The 16106-nt window shown below is 37.9% G+C and overlaps 1 protein-coding gene across 1 annotated transcript; it reads right to left on the bottom strand.

The window, feature by feature from the left end:
• Nucleotides 1–2741: 2741 nt before the first annotated feature.
• On the bottom strand, nt 2742–15594 carry LOC121958588 (inter-alpha-trypsin inhibitor heavy chain H3-like). The gene is made up of 20 exons (XM_042507621.1): nt 15484–15594; nt 14162–14322; nt 13936–14040; nt 13482–13644; nt 13264–13374; nt 12312–12440; nt 11951–12067; nt 11583–11751; nt 10623–10733; nt 9588–9769; nt 9268–9447; nt 9050–9171; nt 8592–8806; nt 8113–8151; nt 6861–6926; nt 6085–6192; nt 5172–5340; nt 3257–3405; nt 3007–3091; nt 2742–2911 (listed from the first exon to the last, which is right to left on the bottom strand). The coding sequence occupies exons 1-20, from the start codon at nt 15553–15555 to the stop codon at nt 2797–2799; spliced, it is 2568 nt and encodes an 855-aa protein (XP_042363555.1). The 5' UTR covers nt 15556–15594; the 3' UTR covers nt 2742–2796.
• Between the last annotated feature and the right edge of the window lie 512 nt (nt 15595–16106).

Genomic DNA, 16106 nt, shown 5'->3' with positions numbered 1-16106 from the left:
GTCACATTTTACTTTCATTGAAAAAAATATAAAGATTTAAGTGATTTTTGCTGGGGTCTATGCCAAACAAGCATCTTCCAGTGAACCTGGAATATGATTTGTAGGCTCTCTGTAGCACCACAATGCTTCTTTTATTATGGCATGTTGGGACACATTTTAACTTCATCAAAAAAGTGCAGTTGCTAGAATTTGGATATTGCACCTAGCCATGGTGCAATTTTGATAATATTGTGCAGCATTGTTATTCACAGATTTGGATGGTGTGTCTGAACATCCAACCTGTGGTGGAAGGTAATCGAATTATTACAAATTTGTACAAATTAAGTACAAATTTGTACTTTTTACAAGTATTCTACTTTTATTTAAATAAACAAATTAATAAAATAAGAGTTTAAAAAATATAATGTTTTGCTATAAATTAAACTACACAACCTTTTATAGTACAGCCAAAACAATTTGTCAATTCATCATTTTGCCGATAGAATTACAATTAATTGGCATGACATGACAAAATGAGTAGCTAAAATTAAGAATATAAAAACAGTGACCATTATATCCTTCCCCAACCCTTACCAGCCCCTTATTAGCAACTATTTTTGATCAACATTAAAGTACTTTTCTAATTTATTTTAAATATTTCGATTTTTTTTTTTTATTGTTTTTTATTTTGTCACTTTTCCATATTGGTTCCTTCCACTTTTGATATTTGTTCCTGATAATACCTACTTACTTTACTTAAGTAACATTTTCAATGCAGCATTTTGCCTTGTAACAGAATATTTCTACATTTTGTTTATACTTATAATTAAATCAAGGACCTGAATATTTTATTTCACCATTGCTTCCAACCTCTAGGGGCCTCCATCCTGTCTTTATTTTTTCTTTTTCTGATTTTTTAAATTTATTTATTTATTTCATTAAATCAAATAAAGAAGTTGTGTGTTCAAATACAAATCGATTAATGGAAATTTATTTTATTTGAAAAAAAAAAAAAATCTTGTTTTGGGGGCTGTGCGGATGATGACGATGAGTCAGGTGAGCGGGGGAGTTTGAATGGCGGAAACGCAGCGAAGGTTTGACGGTAGTGTTGACGGATGGCGTTAAGGAACAAAAACACGGATTAAACGGTGGAGCAGCAGGGCAGCAACGCGAAAGGCTGTTACGGCAAAATACAGCAGACAGAAAATTTACTTTCGAAAAGTATATACGGTACATAACGGTACCGTGTCGGCTTGTTTTCCCCCAAAAGTCGTCGAGAGAGTAGCTTAGCTAGGACGATGCTAACATTGCTAGCCAAGAGGAGTAACCGTCACCTAGCAGCAGCCGCTAGTTCAGCTGTCTCACCTCGACTTGAACCGGACCAGCAGCATCCAGGAGGACCCGAGCACACCTCCGGTATGAGCCCGACACCGAGGCGGAGGCGGCCGCCCTGCAGCCCAACAATGACCCCCGAGGCTGGTGGCACCCGGTGGCAGGTAGGCAGACCCATAATTTCACTGTTACTTTTAACCTATTTATCTGATTCAATCATATTTTTGGCTAACTATTCAAGAAGCAAACAAACAGCTGTTAGCGCTTTAAATACTTAAAACAAGGTTTCCACTGTCATAAAATCCTGGAAAAGTTATGAAATAAGTAAAAATATTAGAGTTTTGGAAAAGTCATTGAATTTTGCTCCCTTTGAAACCCGAGCAAAGTGGATTGATCTTTTTCAAAAATGGGAGAAATCCATCAAGCAACTTATGAGAGAAAGTGAGCCAAAAACTTTTAACAGATTAGTAAAAAGTAGGAGAAAATTTCCTGAACATAAGCCAAAAAAGGAAAGAAAATAAAAAAGAAAACTATTAGAAACAAGGACATGATCTGAATCTTGTAATTTTAAATATATTATTCTGATTTTTTTTCCCTAGCTTATTTTTAATAGAACTTTTTAAAGTTATTGAAATTTGCAGAACATTTGTTTAGCATTACACCATAAAAACTAATACAATCTAGAGAATAGAAGAATGCTGTTTGTTCTGATATTTTTCACATTGTGTGTTTGTGTGTTGTTTGTGTGATAGATTGATGGAAAAATGTGAATTGTAAAACTGAATTGGAGGAATTAGGGCAGTATGCACTTGCATATGCCATGAAGTTACATAGGCCTACTGTAGTCTAATGCGTTTACATCATTGCCGTTGGCCAAATAAAGTATTTACATATTCTCAAGAAAGTTTTCTCAATTTACACCTCAATCATGAGGTGAGCTGAGCTGAACATTGTGTTCATTACAGTTAGACAACATGGTTTTGTGGCCCGGGGCCTCTGCATTCCTAGTCCATGCCTGCTTACAGAGTTGTGTACAGAGAACAGCATACTGCTCAAGATCAACAAAACCAAAATAGGATTGGGCAATATAGCTTTTTTGTGCAGCATAAAGGGACTTCAACTTGTATTTTGTTGTGCAATGATAATAAATGAACCTTGAACCTATTATCAACTCTGTACATTCAGGCCATTTTGGAACATGCACTGAGGGCTGTTGTGCTGCAGGTCAAATACAACTATAAATTCTCAATTTAGTTTTTTTTCTTATAATTTTTGAGAATTCTTAACATTGACAGATTTTTCCAAACAAATGAAACATTTGGCAAATTGTTTTGGTGAATATTAACTAAGTTGATAAAAGACAACCACAGATCTGGGATACTGTTACTCATTGTAGTAACAGGAAGTCTTTTTACCACAATGAGTCAGTGTTGGTCTCAGTTTTCTTTAATTCCATCTTTGCAAGTGATTCATCATAGTTCCCAGTTAAAGTTGTGTAACAGTGAAATCATCCAGGCGTCTCTGCAGGGCAGACTCAGCAGACGTGAGCCAGCAATCCAGTGTCGGATGTGAGCCAATACTGTAGTCAACAGCATTGGACCTACAAAAGAAAGACAAAAGCAGTCATATATCTTTGTGTTGAGTAATACTAATAATCATAAAACAGCTTTATATTTTAAACCAACTAATATGCACCTTGTAACGTCAGTCTCCTGGTCTTTTATCTTAAGTTTGGTTGAAGGACTTTGTTGCACCTCCTCATAAACTGCTGGTTTTAGAGCTGGACACACAGAGGACAAACAATCAAGCAATGACACTGTAAAGCTGGCACGCCAGAGACAAAGCAAAAACTATTTGTCTTAGTGAAGTATTTTCCAGCAACCACCGGAGTGCAAACGTTGATTCATTATATTGATAAATCATACAAATAATTCTTTTCACCCACCTAAAATTCCCTCAATGTTGTTGTCCGATGGCTTCTGTCTTAAAACGGGCCAGAGGAATGATTTACCATCGTTCACATGAATTAAGATGACCATGCGTGTGTCTCCAGCTGCAATGTCTATTTCCTTCTGCCGCCTAATCGCTGTCAAACTGGAAAAATATAGACTTTGTTTTAATTTTCATTAGGACTTTTTAAAGGCCCTGCACACTTCACACACAGTTTCACTTATCTTGGCTGGTGACAGCTCTGCTCTGGTAAAAGAGAAGGTAAACTGGTAACATTTTTCCCACCCAACAGGAAGTTGTTGATTAGACACAGTCTGCACGCTTAAATACACTCCTGAGGAGAGTTCTGATGATGCAGAATAATTAATATTATCTCTGTTAGGGATGTCAGTTCCAGTTGAATTTACTTTAGAAATACAGACACTCATTACTGGCAACTAGCCGGGTAATTTTTGAAGGAGAAAAAAAAGATGTGAAATATGAAACAACAACAACAGCATTTTAAAGCGCTATCTATTTAGAGGCGGTGAAATTTTCATGTTTTATGAGGTAAATAGTTAAACACTCACTAAGTTAGCAACCCTGCCTGTACTTACACTGCTAATGGTAGTAACAGGGAGCTAACAGTGATAGTCAACATTGCTAAAGGGGATTTCACTGCACATAATTGAGCCACTTACTCTTTGGGGCAAGCAGGGGCTGTGATTGGAGGGTGGGCCCAATGTTTCCACAACAACACTGTCTGGTTTGCATGGCAATATTTGCGGCAATTAACCATTTCACCACCTTCTATTAGACCAAAGTGGGGTGAGGTGCAGTAAACTGAAGAATACCACAATTAACCTGAAGACTGACACATAACTGGTCAAAAATAGTTTTTGGTGGTTAACAGTTCACTGTTGACGTCCCCAGTCTGTGTGGTTGTACAGTGGGTGTGCAGGGCCTAAGGCATCACTTCACATAACAATTTACAAAAGTTTATAATGGTAAATATTAACAAATGATGTGGGATGTTTGTGGCCACCCCTGGTGTTTTTACTCTCAGTGCTCTATTTGTAAAGACATACGATTATAGGACACACTTACTTTAAAGGAAGAGTTTGATATTTTAGGAAATATGCTGAATCTCAATCTATGCCTGTGTCATTTTCTGTACACCTGCTACAACCAGCAGCTAGTAGCTTAGCAGTGAAGAAGAAGAAGAAGCAGTGAACAAAACTTGGTTCAAAGAAACCTGACACACCAAGCTGACAGTTTGCAGTAGGTCAATGTCAGGCTGTTGGTGAGGGTGTCAACCTAGTTTTTGCAGTGTGTCCTGCTCCATTGGCACTAATTGGCCCTTTTCCCTTTTTTCAGCTGATTCAGCATGTTGAATTGGTGCCGGAGATGGCTGAGACCATCGGTCTAAGGGGGCATGAGATCAAATTTGTTTCATGTGGTTATGTTATTTCTTTTAGTCATTGACATCTCAAGAAAAATTATACTTTATTGTTTGTGTCAATGTTCTTTAATGCACAGTAAAATCCTTTCTTCTTTCATCATCTAGTTGTGTTGTTAATGTGCTAACTGGCTAACCAGCATCTTGAAACCACCCTGCTGGTCTTTCAGTTTCCCTTTTTGAATGATTGCAGGCTTCTGCCACTTGCTGGTATGGGGAGTTATTCCCTCTCACACAAGCTGAGAATAGAGTAAGCGATTGGCTGTACTCTTTGCAGTGTGCTCAGTTTAACTTTTTGACTGAGACACAGGTGACATGAGGCGACGCAACAGTCAGCCGTATCGCCACTAGGTCTTTGATGCTGTTTTGGTGTCACTGGGCACAAAATCCATCTACCAGCAACTCTAAAGGTCATGTTGTATCCCATATGTATATCTGGGAAAAAATAAAGGTGATGGTCATGCAAAGTCACCCTCCAGATGTGATGAGATCCTGTCCAGTGTGTCGTGTCAGTGTTTGTCCCTCTCGTACAGTGATTTCATTGGTATCCACCTCAACATGCAGGTCTGTCTTGAAGTGGATGACAATCTTTTTAAAGCCTCCATAAAGTGCTGCATCAAGCTCGCCATTCACAGTCAGCTCTGATACAAAAGAAAACAAATGCAACTCAACACCACATTTATACAGCACATGTACACAGATCCTACACTTTGGTAAAAGTACCAACAAAACAATGAATAAATCACTATGTCAGAACAAAAAGTCCTTCATTTAAAATCCCACTTCAGTAAAAGCACTGAAGTATTATCATTAAATTGTACTTGAAATATCAAAAGTAAAAGTGTTGTACTGTAGCCCAGTGGTACCCAGTGAATGGGTCAGGGCAATTATTTGCACAAAGTTGCATTCTATTTTTTTTTAATTCTTTTTTTAAAACTCTCTTTGTCTTTGCTTTTTTTGTGAAAAAAAAGCCCCAACAAGACAGTAATTCTTTGTTTGTGGTCACAAGCCATAAAGGTTGGGAGTTACAGGTTTCATTTTTAGTAATGAATTGTGTGTAATTCACACAGGTTTTTAATGTTTTAACTGTAACAGTCAAATAAATGCAGTGGAGTAAAATGTTCTATATGTCTATGCAAAATGTAAGTAGATTTACAAGATCGCAAATACTCAAGCAAAGGAAAACTACTTTCTAATTTTTCACCGCTGACAGCTAAGAAAAAAGTATATGTTCATACAAATGATATAATTTACATAAGGAGGGCAAAGAATAAGGATTTTCTATCACACATAGATAGCAAAAGGCAAAATAATAGAGGTTTAATGATAAGGCTGTTAAGGAATTTAAGAAAAGTAGTGATTTCACAAAAAGGAACATTACTGACCCCTCATGGGATGATGAAGCAGTTTAAGGCGAATGTCTCCAGTGACATCAAAGCACAGAGGAAGAGACTGGTTCTCAGTTTTGATCAAAAACCTATGAAGAATAGGGGCTACAGAGGAACAGAGTTTGATGAAAATCTTGGCTTTCGTGAGGTGCTGAAATGTATAATTTTCATTTACAAGGTGAAGGCATGCCTGTACTTGTGTAATGTTGACATAGAGAATAAAAGACACCTTCTATTATGTTCTCATATTCACAAGATTTAAGAACATTTCAGAAGCCAATCACAAGTATTTAAAATTCAAAAGCCAAAAAATCATAAAAAAAGCTATGAGCAACTTGGCAAGAAATGTTTAACAAATTGTGAGAAAAATTGTAGATTTAGATTATTGTTTTTAAAAGCAAGAGAAAATGTCTAGAAAGGGGAAAAAAAGAAATGATTGGGGAAAACTATATTTCTTACCATCATAAGTATATATTTAAAGTGTTAAAAATATTTTTTAAGCATTTTTAAAGTCATCTTGTATTTTTTTCAAGCTTTTTTTTTTTTTTTTTTTTAAATATTTTTTACTAATTTACAGGTAATTTACTTATATTTTTTAATTTTCTTGATATTTTAGGGCGACTTCTTTAGTTGCTCATTATCTACTTCCTATGTTTTTGAAAAAAGTCAAGCTGATTTGTTCAGGTTTATATTTGGTAAGGTATTCTTAAGCAACAGAAAAACAACAATTTACTACAAACCATGCTGTGAATTATATCTATGAGATACTCTACCGTTAGTTGTTCTTATTGGCTCAATCATGGTGGGATACTCTTCAAACAATTTCTTATCGTCCCAATCTGTGAATACATTTCCGCGAATTCTGTTAAATACATCTACATAACAAAGCTTTGGAGGATATTGCATTAATTGAAAAAGAGATTATATTAATTGACAACATGCTATGCCCCCTCAACTCAGCTTCAAAACAAACCTTCAAATATGTGTTATTCTAATCCTCACTAGATAGCCACAGGCTTAATCTAACATAAAGTAGTATTGTAAATTAAAATGAAACATGCTGTGTGATTATTTTTTTCATATGGCTTCCATCTATACGTTATTTAACCAAAGAAATCAGGTGGTTATTTATAAAAAAGTTTACATTTGGACTCAAAAAAAAAAAAAATGAAATCCATCAGTGGCCACATATTCCAATATAAAAATATTCCACCTACTAGTAATATTTTGCAAAAGATCTTTATTTGTATAACATATTTGGCTATTTGATATTTCCTTTTATAACTGATTGTCTTGTCATTGTGTGTCTTGATACAAATGCAAAAAATTCCTATTCACTTTTCCATCATTGGAAGGACTATAGACTATATATAAAGATGCACGACACACCCCCACTTACTCCCACTATGCTGAAGTGAGGTTAAAATATCTGGGACACAGGCGTTGCCATCTTGCGAGTATGATGTCATTGAGAGCCCGCATCTGGGCAATAGCGTTATCTGTGATAGGGGGTTCCTGCTGAAACACCCGTCAATCATGAGCAGGTCCATGAATGCGAGCGCACAGATTGGCTGTGATGGCTGCCCATCATGGTGGAAAAGCCCCCTTTTGTATAATAATTTAATAACTCATTAAAACCGAACTTATCATAAAAACAAACACTTGAACCATCACCAGGGGGATGAGAACTACCTTCAATGACAGACACTGTCTTTGGGAAAAATGCATTTGGCGTGTATTTTGAGTTTTTAGTTTGGCCTGTGTCCATTCACTAACATTGAGGGTCGGGCCTTAGGACCTGTACTGCAGTCAGACACCAGGGGACGATCGAGAAAGAAAAGCCTCACTTTCAGGGCGCTGTCATGTCGTCCGTGTTTACATACAGTCTATGAGAAGGCCGGATTTAGAGAATTGTTCAGCCTCGTAAGAGGTATGTCCTGCCTGAATGCTTGTTAATCACATGGGCGGTCAATATCATAATAACAAAATCAAAAGGATAAATCAGAAATGCAAAAGGAAGTTTACCTGCATCATACAATGGACCATAATCGAAGCTTGAAAATACTGATGATGGAAAATCAACAGTGAGATTTAAGAATTTAACATGTTATCACCTTGTACATTGTATATCTTTTACAGCAAAATACACATTTGTTACACATACAAATACAGTACTATGTAGAAATCTTTAAAACCTTTCTCTATTATGTTATATTATACAGTATATAGGTATAACATACACACACTGTGGTGTTGTCATAATAAAAACAGTGCTCACGTGAACCTATGTCATACCTCTGGTGAAAACCTTAGGTGCTGTAAAAAGACACTTCACACAATTCAATCTGAAATAGTCATCATTTGTAAATTAGCATGCAGTCTGCAATGTGTGTCTTCTGGAAATGTATATTGTCAAATTGCCTTTATAGAAGACACATGTTAAAAAAGGAGGTGGACACTCGTGGTTTTGCATTGTTTGTTTTGTTAAAAGTTCTGCTACTTACCATTAAACGCACTGGTCCATGTCCCAGTATATCCAACAGAAGGCAGCCCTGCCAGTGGTGTTTCACCTTCCTTTGGTTTATGGAGAACGTCTGTGGTCTCCCCATGAGGCTTGGTAACCACCATGGATGTGAGTGGAGTCACAAAACTGTACTTTAGCGACAGCTCCAAGGCCTCTTTTTTCACATTCTCCTTCTCAGGCCCGGATAACAGCAGCCTGTGTGCCACATATGTCTTAAACATGACAACTGACATGACGGTGAAGTATGATGAAGTTATTGAAAAGCAAATTTCTTCTTTTGATACTTTTTGGTTGTATCAAGAGAAGCCGTACATCAACTTCGACATTGAGTGTAGGGGAAGCACATGCTCACATGTTAATCCATTTACTCTTACTAACTTTTCTATTTTGTAAATAAGCGCTGAAAATGATGAGAAAGATGGTAAACATCACACTCACTCTTTCTCCAGAAGCTGTTTGACGGTAAGGTAGGCCCAAACTCTTTGGATGCGTCTGTCAGACACTGTTCCAGTTGACTCCACGGTGGTGTTTGTTTCAGAAAACGTCACCTTTCTATTCCTCTGTCACAGGCCAAAGGAATTATGTCAGTAAACACACACACAGGCATGAAGGACAAACCTTTGAGAGCATTACGTGCAATGTGGAGTGATCTTTACCGAAATAGCTACAACTTGTGGAGTGAAAGTTTCAATGTCGTTGTCAGTTATCTGACCAGCCACCACAATCTCAGAGCCGTTATAATACTGGCTGAAGTTAGTCTTGGTTAGATTGGTCCCACCATTGTAGATCATTGTCACATCTGTCAACAGAGGAGTGGCCACCTCTTTATAGAAACCCTATTGACACACAGTATGGACACTGCATTAATGTTTAGTCTCACCATAGCCAACCATGATCTACTTCATCTATGGAAATGAAGCAAATCACACACACCGTAAACAGAGTATTTATATTGTTAGCAAGTGACTTCAAATACCTTTAGCTGTAAATCAGCATCAGAGTCTTCATAAATCCGTCGTGCCTCACCGTTGTTCTGCAGCGACATTTTCTCAAGAAACTCAAAATTGACATCAAAACCAAAACCAAGACAGTAGAGTGGAAAGTTCTCTGCAATAGCCCCTCTGACATTTGACTGGATTACTTCAAGGTTTGTCACCCCTGCAGAGACACGAGACATACTGTTTAAAAAGACAAATTCCCTCACAGTACAATCAAGCTACGAACCTGTGATTAGTAAAAGTTACAGTGTGTACATAAACACATTTTATATACTTAAAGGTCCAGTATGTAGGATTTAGGGGAATATTTGCAGCAATGGAATATAATTTAAGTTTTCTTCAGTGTATGGTCACCTGAAAATAGGAATCACTGTGATCATTTATCATTTAGTTACCTTAGAATGAGCCCTTCACATCTACAAAGAGAGTGGGTCCTCATTTATGAAGATTGCCTTGTTGCATCGCCATGTGTCTGCGGTAGCCCACAACGGACAAACCAAACACTGGCTCTAGATATGGCTATTTGCATTTTCACATAGGCCACCATAGGTAGCTGCCCCTCTGCGATTAGCGCTTCAGAAAAAACCTGATTTTTGTTTATATATTTTTAAGTGATACTGCTTTGTTCATTCTTTAAATAACCAGGTATTTTGGATAGGAAGAGACCTCTGCTGCTAATTCAGTTATAAAATAAAACCTCCAGAACAGCGATCACTGAAGAAATTAATAGGGAGAAGTCTCACCTGGTTGCATCTGAAATCCTCACCACTAGATGCCACTAAATCACCCTAAATTTTAATCACACAATTCCTGTGATTGTAAAGAAAGCTGACAGTCTTCTGTTTTAAAAGTCCATTATTGTCAGAGTCTCACAATGTGGTGGTGGAGGTTCTGTAGCTTGTTGACAGGAGATGGTATTGAGAAACGACTGCTGTCAGATCATTTAAAAATGATGGACTTTGCCTTTAGAGTATTTGTGCATGTGTTTGTGAAGATGTGTGTTTTATTGTAACCTGAGGTTGGGTCTCCATCGGTGAGAAGTATAAGGATAGACGCTGACCCCTCTCTGGGATGTGCATTCAGCATATGTGCTCCTGCCAACACGGCTTTGTTAATGTCGGTGGCTGAAATGAAATTTAAAAAAAGTTTTATTACTGCCTGTCATGGTAGCTATGTCCATTATTTGGTTTAGTGTGTGTAAAGAAAGTGAAGAGCTGGAAAAATCATGATGCTAATCTGGGACTGGTAAACACACTATGTATTCCGTCACTGTTGGAGCAGTGAAAACAAGACAAAACATCCCACCACCAAGGAGTTCTCAAAGTGCAGCTGCACATGCAAATTTAAAGAGGGCAACTGCCAACTGATGCCTGATTTCATTCATCATCCAGTAAGACAAGAACGGCCAGAAACACTCATGCTGTCAATTAATGAATGCACAAAAAACTGCAACAATTCCAGCAAAACAAAGAGAGCCTACAGGGATTTATATTTGAGCAGCTAGGAAACCCTTAGTCCTGTCACTGTGTTAAAGAAATGCCTATTGTTGCTACAGTCCAGTCCACCAGCCTTATTTCTTCATCCAAAGCGGACGATATAACTTTAGGTATACTAGAGTCCATGGGGGTAAACTTGTGGTTGGCTCCATGTTGCCACAGGTTTGAAAGCAGCTGACCCCTTCTGGTTTACTCAAAATTCATTTTTTGCTGAATGTCGCTGAAGAACTAATTTGCTTGGCAGAAGAATTAGTTCTTGTTATCAATTAGTTGTTGCAGTTTTTGTTGCTGTGTGTTTATTTTATGAAACATTACCAGGTACATGTAGTAACCATTTTTTAAAAGCAAAAAAACAGTAAAGGATGTGATTTAAGAAAAGCTAAGGGGGTGTCAAGCCTTACAATGTCCTTTGGCTTTTGTAAAATCATTGTAAACCACAGCCAACCTTGGCTTATTGCGTAGTTAAAAAATCCTTACCTCCTTTATCTTGAATACCCTGTGCAAATGTCTTGGCACTCTCCAGGTTCTTCTTGTTGGCCTGAACGAGTTCTCGTTTCCAGTGAAAAATATTGGCATCAAAAGTGATCAGACCAAAGTAGTCATCCTCTGCCAGGTCATTCAAGATGTGGATTAAGGCTATTCGGGTCTGGCAAAAAAATCATTCAAACATTAAAACTTTTATACAAGTAAGAAACCATGTAATATTATGTATTTCATGTATTCTCAAATTGCGAATTCAATAAACTTGTGAAGTGAATTGTAGACATAATTAACTGACAAACTTAAAAAGAGTCTGGTGCTGGAGATGCAATCTGTCATAAATACACACTCCTCAAATACTGTACCTGGTGTATTTTTCTGCCATGCATTGAGCCACTTTGATCAATAAGGAAGACTACATTTTTTGGGATGCGGACAAGACTAGATGGAGCAAAGTGATGAATGAAGTAACCATCTGATGTCTTTGGGGCAGAAAGAAAAAGTTTGATTGGTAAGAAAGCTTGTTTAAAAGACAGGGAAAGATAAAATATCCGTTTGAGTGCGTACAGTATATTTAATTTATGATAGTATTATTTATATGAATTACATTTATAAATATCAAGATATTATATTTATTATATTTTTTTTATTTTAAAATAATTTAATTTAATTTTAACAATGCTAACAAACCATAAAGAGTATACAAGAAATGAACTCTTGCTTTACCTTGATGTCTCCCAATGAGGTGTCCCTGTTGACATCATAAACAATAACCAGATCGCCATTCATACCCTGCTGTCCACAGCTGTCACACGTTTTCTGTTGGTCCTCTGTTGGGTAGAAATACACCCATGCCTAAAAAACAGGATGAATCAGGTTACAGATTCTTAATCGACACAGAACTTGATGGTCAAAAATATGAGTCCCCTGTCTTGTAAAAATTGATTAGATTCAACTTAAGTGTCTCTGCAGTGTTGAGCACTACTGCTACAACAAGATGCACTTTGACATTAAAGCAGAAAGCTTAAACTGTTGTAAAAGTGCATATAGATGTATTGTATCTAAAAATTAAAGAATAATATCAACTCTAGGTTCATGCTGGACAGAGAAGTGCCTTGATATTTCAATTGTTGGCAGGAGTCGCCTGGCTGTTCACACCTCAAGTACATTTCTTTGCGCTGGTCAGCAACAATTCTTCCTCTTTGCTCTTTTCTAATCACACAGAGAGCTCTGTCTCTGCTTGCTTGTGTGTCTCTGGCTGTGTGTCTGTGTGTCTTGAGTGTGTTTGTGCGTCTTTGTGTGCTCTCTGTATGTGTCTGCTTCTCTCTCTCTCTGTTTAGACACAACTGACAAGCATTGTTGATACACTGGATGCATGTTTTATCATATTATATTGTATATCATATCTAATATATCCTTTATGTCATTCATAATGGAGTATTTAGTATGTTTTCCCTCCAGATTTACTCGTGGGTCTCAGAAAAAATATACCAGATGCAGAAACTATAGTTGCAGATTGTGAGCCTGCTGCAGAGCGTGTGGCAGTGTGTGAATGGTCTGATGGCTCAATATGGGTGCTGAAAGTAAGCAGCTGGCGCTCCATGGAAAATCAGCATGCTTCGTATATTTAAAAAGTAACTGAATTGAATAGACATATTTGAATCCCTGCATGCCGTACCTGTTTGTCTGCATGGGTTTTGGTGATGGCATTAGTCAGGGTGCCGGTGCTTAGTCCTCCTTTAACCTCGACGAAATTGATGCCTGCTTTCTCATCAATGTACACATCAACCTGGCATTGACAATAAAATTAGTTAAAATAGTTTTAAGTTCTGACAATGAAAGATCTTTCCACCCCAGAATTGTTTTCCTGAGTAGATACCAACAGGAACGACACACCTTGAAGTCTTTGACAGGCTGCATGGGTCGAGCATGGATTTGTAGCTCGTACTTGCCGAGCCTGCGTTTCAGCAGTTCCTCATACGTGAGTTCAAATGTGACCTTTTTGTGGGCAGCCACGTTCACAGAGGTCTTAAATTCTTCGAGGGTTCTCCCTACAGAACTGCAAAAGACACAATAATTGTCTACATAAAGCACTCCTTCCCCCTTCTGACTTATGACCACTTAAAATGAAACAATGTCTACCTATTCCCAACTATCACATTGCCAGTAATTTGAAAGAAAAGGTAACCATTTAAGAAAGTCCTGAAAAGATAAGACATAATTTTGTGCAACAAAGAATGTTCTATTTCTTCTCCCTTGTCCTGGAGGACGCTTATTGCTCTTGTACAAAATATGACAAAAAACAATCTGATTAAGACCTGGCAATGAACTGATCCATTGTTCCATGTACCTGACGATCCCAGCGCTTTGGCCACGGGACACAGCCTCAGTGTACTGCTGTTGAGCTTTCTCTTTACCTTTCACAACACCATCGTACACTTGGCCATCTATGAACCTAAAAAACATTAAGGAAAAGTCTTCATTTGTGTACACACTCCATGATTTATTTTAATAAATCTTTAATGTAAAATTCTTTAAGTGCAGATTCCTGTAAATATTATTTTTGCTTTACACACATTCTGAATTTACTGATGAAGGCGTTCTTGGGAATGCGGACTTGGAATTCTATTTCCTTTGACTCGTTCATACGATTTGCCACACGGCTTGAGATGACAGTGGTTGCATAACGACTGCTCACTGTGGAGTTGATGTGAAAGCTGTAGATGTCCCAGTTGTCCTGAACAAATAGAGGGGGAGGAACATTTCACAATAGAATAAATACCTTGGTTGTTCCCTTTGGCTGATGACCAGCTGACCAAAGATCAGTGAAAAACTAAGCATTTGTGATTGGCATCAATGAAAAGTCATTGGTCTTACAACAGAAACACCCTGTTCTTGTTATTTTTTATCCAGTCTTTTAATTTCACATGCTGCAATACTCCTTAATCTTAACCCCAGAATTGAATGATTAACTCCTTGGTTACACCAGCTTTAGTTGAATACCCTAATGTGCAATTAGATTTCTGGCCTACCAACATAAGTAAAACATTCACACACAAAAAATGATGTTTTTATCAGGATACTGTATTGATTAATTACAATTATTCCTTGGTGGTTCACCGTAACCTAACCCAAACCAAAGACCAACTCTTACCTAAAATTGAAAGGTGTGACTTTGTCCTCACAACAAAAATGATCCAAGTACACACACACACACACACACACACACACACACACACACACACACCTGCATGCATACATATGATCCAAGGTGCACGTAAGCAGGCATATGTGGTCTTTTTGTTGATATCACGTGTAGTTGTCCAGCAGATGATATTCTGAATTAATTAATTCATAAATACCTTACTAATTACCTTAATATTGTGTTACCTATAAAATTAATTGCAAAGACAAATTTGTCTTGACTAGATTATCAGTGTCTTACAGATTATGTCCCTGCCCCCTCAGAGCGTACGGCACATCCATGGCAGTCACGGTCATCGACCATGTGAGCACTCAGAGTCATGGTGTGGCGGCTGGACCACACAGTGTGAGCACATAAATTGTGAGCTTCGGCTTTTCATAGCAGACAGTTTACATGTACAGTGGGAGTTGGAATTAAATGACATTATTTTTAAAACAGGCTCGAATTGTACGGTGTATGCTGAACTATAGCGTTGTGGGCGTGGTTAGGCGATGGCTTCACAGATCAAGTTTTCAAGGAATCCCTTCAACACAAAGGGTGAAAAGCCAGTAGGTCACTGAGGGAAAGATGCTTTGATACAAAACAATCAACACCAGAACACCAGATATCTGTTGATTTATCAGCTATGCAATATAGAATAGATGAAGTTTCCTTGCCTTGAGGTGGTCCATCCTGTAGGTTTTGTGACCTTACCTTGTTTGGTAATGTGCTAACTAAAGCCAGCAGCAGCCCCAAGAGGCTTATTCTAACCACAGCTCTCTCCATGATGGCTCCCACCAGAGTGCAACCCAGGCAGCAGCTGAAACTGTCTTTTAACTCAAACAGACATGGACAACATGAATGTGTACATAATTTTTTTTAAAAGGGCAAACTCCTCTTTCTCTTGCTCCTGTTTCAACAACTCACTCATGTGCACACCCACGTGCAAAAACGCATTACTGTCATTGGTGTAGCACAGCGGGACTGCACTGAAAACAACACTAAGTATAGACAGAATATGCTTCCATGTACATGCTTTATGTGCTTGACGATCCAATCATCACTAATGTGTATTTCATGCAAGAGAGCCAGTGAAAAAAAAAGGAGCCTGACATGGCTGGTAGTAAGGTGGGGAGGGGTGCTAGTCTTAAGCTGTGTTTCCATCAAAAGCTTTCAGTATAGTACCTTTGGAACACCTGAAAGAGGCACCCAGACCCTAAATCTGTGTAGTGTTTCTACTGCAGACAGCAAATACTCTTACATGTGGGCGGGTCGTTGTCACTTGCTGCTCCGTCCTGCAGCACTTGCTGTATTTCCTTGTTCACTGGTATGCACGG

This window comes from Plectropomus leopardus, chromosome 2, assembly GCF_008729295.1.
Source record: "Plectropomus leopardus isolate mb chromosome 2, YSFRI_Pleo_2.0, whole genome shotgun sequence".
Lineage (NCBI taxonomy): Eukaryota > Metazoa > Chordata > Actinopteri > Perciformes > Serranidae > Plectropomus > Plectropomus leopardus.
The sequence above is the reverse complement of the archived record's forward strand: the minus strand, read 5'-3'. Positions and strand labels throughout refer to the sequence as shown.